The 10,207-nt window shown below is 34.3% G+C and overlaps 2 protein-coding genes and 1 pseudogene across 2 annotated transcripts; all 3 read right to left on the bottom strand.

Moving 5' to 3' along the window:
• Positions 1 to 1,466: 1,466 nt before the first annotated feature.
• Positions 1,467 to 4,748, bottom strand: LOC120211496 (ubiquitin-conjugating enzyme E2 variant 1A-like). The gene is made up of 5 exons (XM_039210025.1): positions 4,465 to 4,748; positions 3,486 to 3,625; positions 2,063 to 2,188; positions 1,868 to 1,994; positions 1,467 to 1,619 (listed from the first exon to the last, which is right to left on the bottom strand). The coding sequence occupies exons 1-5, from the start codon at positions 4,490 to 4,492 to the stop codon at positions 1,561 to 1,563; spliced, it is 480 nt and encodes a 159-aa protein (XP_039065956.1). The 5' UTR covers positions 4,493 to 4,748; the 3' UTR covers positions 1,467 to 1,560.
• Positions 4,749 to 6,155: 1,407 nt separating this feature from the next.
• On the bottom strand, positions 6,156 to 7,804 carry LOC120211338 (annotated as a pseudogene).
• Positions 7,805 to 8,545: 741 nt separating this feature from the next.
• LOC120211264 (nudix hydrolase 17, mitochondrial-like) lies at positions 8,546 to 9,560 on the bottom strand. Its single transcript, XM_039209848.1, has 5 exons — positions 9,427 to 9,560; positions 9,224 to 9,329; positions 9,043 to 9,126; positions 8,601 to 8,716; positions 8,546 to 8,569 (listed from the first exon to the last, which is right to left on the bottom strand). The coding sequence occupies exons 1-4, from the start codon at positions 9,498 to 9,500 to the stop codon at positions 8,621 to 8,623; spliced, it is 360 nt and encodes a 119-aa protein (XP_039065779.1). The 5' UTR covers positions 9,501 to 9,560; the 3' UTR covers positions 8,546 to 8,569; positions 8,601 to 8,620.
• Between the last annotated feature and the right edge of the window lie 647 nt (positions 9,561 to 10,207).

Genomic DNA, 10,207 nt, shown 5'->3' with positions numbered 1-10,207 from the left:
TTTCAATTGGGGGAGTGAATTAGTTAAGTTCGAGTCTGGTTAGTTCTTGTTTTCAAAAATTTCAGTTTTTAATCTTGATAACTTTTTTAACAGTGAAAGAAAGATTACTTGGGTTGAAGTTCTTTAGTAATTATTATTATACTAACTCATGTTATGATTGTTTATAATTGTTTATAACTCTTATTTGCTCTAACTTTAAATGTTTATGTTACTGCTAATTTCGTTTTACTATTCTTTACTTTAAATGTTTATGTTGCTGCTAATTGTTTATGCTCTAACTTTAAATGTTTATGTTTATAATCGTCTATGTTGCTACTAATTTCGTTTGACCATTCTTGATGTTTGTTGTTATTTCTTAGGTTCTGCAGGTGAATTGATTAACGTTTTAGGAGGGATATTTTGGTTGTGCCTGCCATTTTATTTTGTTGTTTTGATTGTGTTGTTCGATATGTGACGGATGACGTTTTGCTAAGCTGCTACTCGTATGATTTGGTTGTTCCATTTTATTTTCAAGTATGTTTTAAGACGGAAATGTTCATGGATGTTTCTAAATATTGCTAGTATGTTTTAAGGTTGTATTTTGTTATTGTGGATTGCTATATAAGTTTTAGTAGGTGATTTTGTTTAATTGTTCTTTTCTATTTTTTAGTAACATTTCTGAACATATATAAACGATCATTTCCGCGAACGCCAAATCAACATATTCTTGAACGCTAAACGAACGTGTTCACGAACGCTAAACGAGCATATTCGCGAACGTTTAAACGAACATGTTCGCGAACGTTTAAACGAACATGTTCGTGATCACTAAACGAACGTGTTTGCGAACGCTAAACGAACATGTTCACGAACGTTAAATGAATGAACACGAGCACCTTCGAAAATAAATGAATGAACACGAACATGATATTGAAAAATTAAACGAACACGAATTGAACATGAACACTTTCAAATATAAACAAACGAACGTGAACATAGACTTGTTTGTTCAAACTCGGTTCATTTACACGCCTAATTCTCGACAATTTCTTTCAAATTTTGATACTATGAATGCTCGTATCCTTTAGCTACTAAAGTTTGATAGTTTCTATTTAAAATTTTTCTTAACCATTGATAATGAACATACATGCAAACACAACTGATCGAATCTAAGACCTAAAAAAAATACTTTCTTTAACCACTGAGACGGTTTGATGGATTCTTATTACATTATTTTCTAAAAATTATATCATATTTAGGTCGAGTTTATTATTCAATTAACGAGTGTGATAACAATGTTTAAAAAATTGATAAAAAAAATTATTTTATTTTGTTCCAAGTTTAGAGACGTGGATTTGAATATGTTAGAACACAATTACCTCGGATTCCAAAATTTAATAAAATTATTAATAATTTAGATATTCTATACAAATAAATACTTGGTATAATGCGGGGCTATAATAACATGCAATGAAAGATAACCGAAATGAGAGAAAACGACGCACTTTTTTCATTGAGAAAATACGAAACGACAACTAAGGAAGCTGCCTCAGATGTGAACACAAAACGTCTTCGGTGATTTCAAACGATACAACACTTCATCGCTAAACTCTTTTGGTCAGGCCTCGCCTCGTCGTTGCCTAGGAAAATATTATCACGTTTTAATTTTTACATAACATGCGTAAAAACGAGAACATTCGGGCAATGGGGAATCGATATATGGCAAATAACATTCAGTTGATCAATATGCAAATAAACGTAGACTACCATTTCATTCAAATGCCAATACTTTCTATAGTACGATTCGACCATCCTCGATAACTAAATTCACTTAAGGGACAGGCTTAAGAAAACGACATAATACGAAGAGATTATAAGATCTACACACCTTCAGGTGGCTGAGCGAGCCTCCTGTTCTGTGGAGACATCATTTCTTTCTTCAGCTGAGTCAATGTGTCTTCCATTGTATACTCCCTTTTCCAATTAGCAAGCATGGGGAAAAGGCTAGGTTCAACCTGGAAATATAACAGATCTATAAGTATCATACCGTAGCATAAAAGGTTGTGAGAAAAACATCCCCTACCACTCCGGTTTCCTGATTTACGCAGGTCATATTTATCCGTGTTTGGAACCTCACACTTGGTGGATTATCTGGATAATCCTTGCCACAGAACAGTTTCAATTGGTATATGCGCCCTTCGTGAACGGTCTGACATGCATAAACAAGTAAGATATCAACTTACAAGGTGGATTAAGAGAAATCATTATTAATTAAGTTTCAAAAGCAATGGTAACTTCATTGAAGTCGCATCAAGTGTATGGAAGTATGCACGGGACAAAATAACAAGATTAACAAGTCAATTTTCTTAACTTCATCGCTTTTCTTCCTGGTGCGTGCATAACTAAAAAGGCTCTCATTACATTTACAAAATCTTATACAGTATGATAATCGTTTTCCTCTCCATAAGATTGTCTAATACTGCCCATGTAGGATAATCAATCAAACCATCCCATCATTCTATGAAGACCTAATGACCTACAGCATTGAACAAAAAGCCAATTGATCTAATCCTATCATTTGCAACAAACTAGACCTAAATGAATTGAAATTACCAAGAATTGACTGTTTTATGAGTAAGCACGTATTTCATAAAGAAAGAGATAATAACGACGACAAGTTTGGAGGGCGGTAAACGCGACATGTTGATGGTGATTTGCATGTCCCGTTAGTGAACGAAAGCATATCTACATCAGCATGTGCATCTCTAACATAGTTTCTCAAAATAAAGAAGTTGGGAAGATTTCTAATTTTAGTTAAAGGCATTAAAATTGTTAAATACAAACATTGTATACTGTCATAAGATGAGAGAATAATTGAAGTATATTTCAAATGTTCAAAGCTCCAGCTAAATTGAGTTGCAAAAAGGATTTAGATCATAGAGCTTGTATATTCTAGGTGACACAGTTTTAATAAGGCTCAATGGGTTTTGCAGGTAATAGCTCAACTTTTCAAACAAAGTGCTTTTTATTTAATAACAAAGCAGGTGAATTATGTGATGAAATAGCGATTAAAATTAGTCGGGTTTGGATGGTAGAAAGTCCTAAGCAACTCCTATAGAAAGGTACCAAGAAAGGTCTTTTAAAAGATCGTAAATATGAAAAGCACTACTATCTTCTCATATGTTTCAACAAGCTATAATTGTCAAAATATAAGCGAAATTAGGACAGTCAACTATTTTCTACCCTGTGGTGCAGAAAGAAGCAGTCTTCCAATTTGAGCAACAGACTAATTTGCCTCGAGCATATCTTCTTTTCATGTTATTGGTATCCAACAACATGTCAAATATCTCATCAAGAATGACATTAACTTGCAAAAATTCGCTTAGCTACAAGTAGTCGTCAACTTCGAGGTTGGCTTACACTCATTATTGCACATTTCCACTCAAATTCAGAGACACACACAGGGGCTACTGAAAAGAATAAAAGAGAGAGAGAGAAGGACTCACATTAAGGGGGCCAATAATAGTCCCAGTCCATGACTGCATGTATATATCATCAGCATCATCCATCCCATAGCTAACAGTTCCATCCCCAATTCCCTTTTCACCCCTCTCAAGCTCTTCCAGCAATCTGAAATTCCTGGGCACTGCACAAGACCAGACATTTTAGTCCCTAGGTCATAATTGTAACAAAGTCACGTATGAAGATTTTACGAAGACCATCCTTAAAAAATGCAGTTCTCAAAAATATTAAAAACAAAAGTTTCTTCAATAGCAAAACGTAAAATCCAAGACTAAAAGGAAATGCTTGGATGGTATGTCAAAGAATCCAAAACAGTCAACAAGATACCAGAAATAACTGAAGTAATCCCGATAGCATACAAGCTAAACCACAGACATCTGTTTTCAAATGTTCAGTTAAGATGGCTAGCACTCCGTAAATAGTTGCATATGCATCCCACCATCACGAATAACCTTAAAACTCAGAGGAGTACCTCAGAACGCAAAGTGAAAAGGAAAACAAATAACAGAACTATTTTAATCCAAATTTCAAATAACAGATCTTTCATTTTATCCCTACAATTTCAAATAATTTCCAAATTCAAGGCTACAAACAAAAAATCATAAACATTTCTATTATTTGATCCCCATCTCACACTGGTAATAGAACCCATTAAAATTTAAAAAAAAAATCTCCTGTAAAAAATTCTCACCTTGAATATCAAACCAAGCACAAAAACTCCATTCTCAAGCATCTAAAAACAAGAACATTAAACTAAACAAAAGAACACCAATATCAAAACCAAAACCCTATTTCGACCAAATCCAAGGATGATCACTCCCCTAAGGAAAAACCCAGAGATGCATATACCTTCAAAGCAACAACAGCAGCGGAATAATAACAATTTTTCAGGGATAACAGAAAAAAGAGGAAATTTGAGTAATAAATAAGAGAAATATAGGGCTTTGCAAATCGAAAACTTACCAACAACACTTGATCCTTCTGTACCCATCAGTTCTCTCGATCTTCGCAATTCAAAGGTTGGGGGGGGAGAAAGAACAAACAGCTATAGTTATTAGTTTCCTTTAATTCAAAAGAGGGGAAAACCCCCCAAAAAAATTATGGTAAAATTATATGAAAACTAAAAGAAAGATGGAGGAGGATAAAGGGGAAATGTTAAAGGAGAAAGCTTGGAATCTAAAATCGAAAAGTCAACAACAACTGTTCAAAACTGACATCTGAATGTTCCACTGCTACTTTGTCTCGGATCGCGGTCAGGAAAGGTAAGGTTGTTAAGAGAAATGAAATAGAGATAAAGAAAAATAAAGAGTAAATTACGCATTTAGTATATAAACTATCAGTTTTAGTCCGTTTTAATATCTAAACTTTTTATATTTCCAAAAACATACTTGAAATTTAGTTTTTGTTTCACTTTAGTACTCCGTCGTTAAAAGTTTTAGTTTTTTTTATCATTTTAGTACCCCATGAAAAATTTATCATTAATTTTTGAAAAATTTGAAAGTTTAGGTACTAAAATTGACAAAAAAATGATAGATAGGTACTACACGCGTTAAGTTTTTAACAATTGGGTACTAAAATGAAATGAAAACTAAATTTTATGTATAATTTTGAAAAAAAAATAAAAATTTAAAAACTAAAACAGATTAAAACTGATAATTAAGGTAATATATTCGTAGTTAACCCAAAAACAAAATTCTTTCCCTCTCGTATAGGCGACCACTTTTCTATTATCTATATTTTATATCTTAAATTTTTATATTTTTCAGAATAAATTGAATAATATTTATCGAATCATAATTTAATTATAACTTCAATAATATTATATAATTAGTGAGTTCAAAAGTAGTTAAAGTACGTATTTTTCATCAATTTAAGGATTATAAAACTTATATTTCAAATATTATATTAAAAAAATTGTGAAGTGCTTCTTAAGTGATATATTAGGGATGCTCCTAGGTGAGGTGGGTGAGGCGGTCGCCCCCTAAAAATTTAAAATTATCATATATTTTAATTTTCATCTATGTATTTTTTTATTGAAAATTTGTTTTCGCTCCTAAAATTTTATAAGTTCAAGTTCATCTCAAAAATTTTATGAGATCAAGTTCGTCCCCTCTAACATAAAATCTTGCTTTCGTCCCAAATGTACAAAATACATGTTGATTCAGATCGTTTCTGATTTTGATTTAAAATGAAGATTTTTCTATTTTGATTTGGTCTAACGTTTAATCATATTTCGTTGTTTTTGAAGTAAAAAAACGAACAGATCTGATCTAAAAATTATTCCCTCAATCTATCATAAAAAAGAACATTCATCTAGATCATGCCAATCACTTCTAGATGCAGATATAAAGCAGTTAACCTTTAAGCTTGCTCTTCTATCGACGTCAAAACCACCCATCCATCTCTTCATCGTCTGAAGATTTGAGCAATTCCGACCTTCTCCGACTGTTGCTGCATTTAGATTCATCGTTTTGCATTATCCTTGTGGGATTCTTGTCTGTCTCCGACATCTCCGACGTTGACTTGCGTTTCCTGTCTGTTTCAAGTGGCACGGTAGGCTTACTTCTTGTAATGGGGAGATCAAAGAACTTTGAATTCTCAGTCCCTGAATCTAAGCAGTCATCTTCACATTCTCTTCATGTACAAATCTCCATCTATCTGAACTTTCATATCGCTTTCTGTCTTGCCCTTCAAATTTACTGATGTTGCCTTCAAATCCACCAGTGGATGTGATTGAAGAATTCGAGACTCTTGTGGTCACATTTCAAGCATATCATATTTTGTGTGAAGTTAATATAGTTGCACCTGTATAATTCCAGACGCTCGAATTCACCACATAATATCAAACAAGGCTGTTATACTGGTGCTTTGGTGAATTCAAAGGAAATCAAACGCAAGATAAGACTCACGATTCCTATTCCCATTCCCCAGGATTGAGATGTCGCTTCGGAGGTTTCTCTTTGCATTGCAGACATCTTGTATTCTTTGCAAAATTCAGGAAGTTGCATCTGTAAGAATTGGAAGTTTCGATGAAGAATGCACCATTAGAAACTCAAAAGACCTTTAAGAATCAGTACCTGTTACATATCCAATCTCCCTTCTTTAATGGCAGATGATCATGATCTTCCCGTAGTTGCCTCAGTCTTTCTTCGAAAAAACCGTCACAGCGCAAGCACTTGATGTTTATTGCAAAATTTAGGAAGTCAAATCTAGCAAATAGAAAGCAAAGACAAATTGCTGTCACAATGAACAAACAATTGGATAACCAAATTTTCAAATTGCAATAACAATAGGCTATCAAATTACTTGGGGCAAAGCCAATCGTCTGGCTTCATCGGAACTTTTATGTGTCCTTGTGTACTTGAATAATCGTGTCGTGAAGAACCCGCTCTTGAGGGTGCAGCATTTGGCATGTCAGCTCGTTGATCTTCTCTGCCATAACCAACCATTTCTTTCAGCTGTCGTCTCACCGATTCTTTAACCAATTTGTTTTGACATGGTTTGTTGTCGACAGAACCGGTGACAGAGTCGAGACCGTAGGTCAACAAAATGCGCATCACATCCACGGTCCTTCCAACTTCGTCTTCACTCGCCTTTACATACGCCCTATCACAGTTTCCTCTCAAATTGCAGGAGCTGCATACCTACAAAGAAAGGTAGACAACCAGTGATCAGGGAAAAGAAAAACAGAGAGAACCTCTCTTTCACTTACGACATCAACTATATGAAACAATAAATTGAAGACGCCCAGTACATACATTTCCTTCAACAATGCCTACATGAGCTCTTAAGCGCTTCCCGGAATTGACAACTTTCCTATCAAGGTTCGGGCACCCGCATCCTACAATGACCTGAATATCTTTCCTTGAGAAGTACCTGGAAGCAAAAGGCTCTTCAGACACACGAAAAGAACACAAAACGGCTATATTCATTATCGATGGAAAATATTATCAAACAGGTTATATGCATCGAAACTCAGATAAAGATACGACGCAAAGGGAAGGTAACTCACGTCAACACTATGATAACTAGAAACTCTCCATTACCTTATAAGACTAAAGCGATTTCTAGCGAAATTAAGGCAAGCAGTGCGGATACTATTGGCTTCTTTCGAACCCAATTCACCATTTTCAAAAGGGTTCCCATCTGCGATTGGTTTCTAAGATAACTTCCGAACACTATGATAACTAGAAACTCTCCATACCTTATAAGACTAAGCGATTTCTAGCGAAATTAAGGCAAGCAGTGCGGATACTATTGGCTTCTTTCGAACCCAATTCACCATTTTCAAAAGGGTTCCCATCTGCGATTGGTTTCTAAGATAACTTCCGGCTCTAGGCCTTTTACTAGTTAGTTCTGGTACATTAAGCCCCTAGATGGCGTATTTTTTTTTTTTTTTTGAAACGATGTCCTCGGTAATGTGATATAAGGATTAAGGACTCCTTATTAATTTGATTTTTAGGATAAATTGCACATTTAGTACTTAAATTATTAATTTTGGTATATTATAATACCTAAACTTTCAATTTTTTTCAAAATCATGCCTAAAGTTTAGTTTTTGTTTCACTTTAGTAACCCTGTTTAAAATTTAACATTAATTTTTTTTAAAAATTGAAAGTTTAGGTACTAAAACGGACCAACTAAATGCGTTAAGTTTTTAACGGTGAGATACTAAAACGAAACAAAAACTAAACGGTAAGTATGGTTTTGAAAAAATTGAAAGTTTAGGAATTGATACGACCAAAATTGATAGTTTAGGTCCTAAATACATAGTTTATCCTAATTTTTAATAAGTTTTGAAATAATACAAATTAAGAATCAAATGATTGAATGATGGAATCTTTTGCCTTTGGCCCAATAATTTTCTTCATGTTATTTTCCTTCTAAAAGGTTTGAGATTTAGGGGTTTTTTTTATATAAATTGTACATGTTTATATTATTTTCTCTGCTTGACCTGAAAGAAGGCACAGAGAACATGGCTCATGCAAAAAACTGAAAACATCTACCATGCTGCCACGGTCTCCTTGGCCCTTTAATCAAAGAGAAAACCCCTATTTACAGACAATGAGTTCCTCTTCAATTACTACTAAACCAAAGATAATTGAAATGTTTTTTCTTTCTATTGCTGCAAAGAACTCAGTCTTTCAACAAATATGTCCAATGCTTCCTTCATCCACCAATGCTGGCATACATCCCTAGCTTCCTTCACATTCATCTGCACAATTTAAATAAAATAATTAAAAAAAATCGCGATCCCTCGATTCGTATGTTAATTTAAATAAAACCCGAGATTTGATTCGGTTAATTAATGCGATAAATGGCTTACCCAAGTCCGTCGACGAAGATTCTTCTCCGGCCAGAAGTCGAGTTCCTCCTTCACAAGCAGAGGGAACATGTGACCTTCATAAAATGTGCCATGGCTTTTGCTTAGAAAGTACCACTTCCCCAATTCAAGCTGTGTTCATCAAATGCAAAACTATAATTAATCGGTAACTTTGATTTATACAAGGTATTATTACCTAGTAGGAGTGTAGGGCTAACCTCAACATTGCCAATAACTCCAGCTTCTTCAACCGACTCTCTTAAAGCAGCATCTTCCCTGGATTCATCAAGCTCCCAACCACCCTAATAATTGGGAAAAAAATGATGAATTTTAGTGCATGATTTAATGGATACTTTGTATTGAAAAGGAGGGAAAAAATCCATTTTTTGTTTGCAGTACCTTGGGAAACATCATCTTTTGACCTTTCTGTGAAGAGATTAAGAGAACCTCCAACTCATCAGTAACGGTTCCATCGTTGCTGCATTTAAATCTATAGGGAATGCATCTGCAAATCATCGAAATTTTGAAGAAATTTATTAGCTTTTCTCGTCATTCATTGAAGAAAAATCTGACCAGAAAGGGTTGGGTAGGGGGGGACTCACCCGACGACTTGGCGGCGTCCGAGATTGTCGTAACGCTGCAAGTCCCTTCCGGTGCGAGAAACCAAGCAAGCCATCCTCGATGAAGTCGAGAGGAACAAGAAACCGAAAACGATTCGAACAAACTTAGCCGCAAGTCAAATTTAACAATTTTTTTTTTGTTGGAATTATTGCAGCCGACGACACAAATAACGACAGTGGGTTCCTTTTGGAGGAGTATCGGAATCTGGTAAATACAGACAGACAGAAGATCGCCAAAGAGGTTTCAAAGTGGAAATGGAAGATGCTGGAGCAAATAAAGAACGGGTATTTATAGAAGAAAAGAAAGAAAGACAAAATAATTAATTAATTAATTAATTAGTGAATAATAATTATGAGAAAAAAAACTGTTTTTAAAATCAGAAACGGCATGTCGAGGGAAAAAAAATAAACGCCTGTTTTTATTAGCTTCGGTGCCGTCCAGTTTGCACAGACCGACTTCTAGTCTATTTATTTTAGGCTTAATATTCAATTCAGTCCCATATTATTTTAGTATCTAAATTATGGGGACTTAAAACGGTCAAATCAAAGAATAATGACTAAATGTACACCTTAAGTATGAGATTGTAAGTAATAAAAGAGTTTTGAATTAAAAGATTTAAAAAATCATATATAATTATTAAAAATTAATTGAAACATTAGGCTACGTTCATAATATCATCAATGTATAGGGACTGCTATGAAGTTCTTACCAAAATGGTGTTGAAAGATTCTGATTTTCCAAGGTCTTCTAACCAATACGAAC

Source organism: Hibiscus syriacus, unplaced genomic scaffold (genome assembly GCF_006381635.1).
Source record: "Hibiscus syriacus cultivar Baekdansim isolate YM2019G1 unplaced genomic scaffold, ASM638163v2 tig00109972_pilon, whole genome shotgun sequence".
NCBI classification, from domain to species: Eukaryota; Viridiplantae; Streptophyta; class Magnoliopsida; order Malvales; family Malvaceae; genus Hibiscus; species Hibiscus syriacus.
This window is presented reverse-complemented; position numbering and strand designations above follow the sequence as displayed.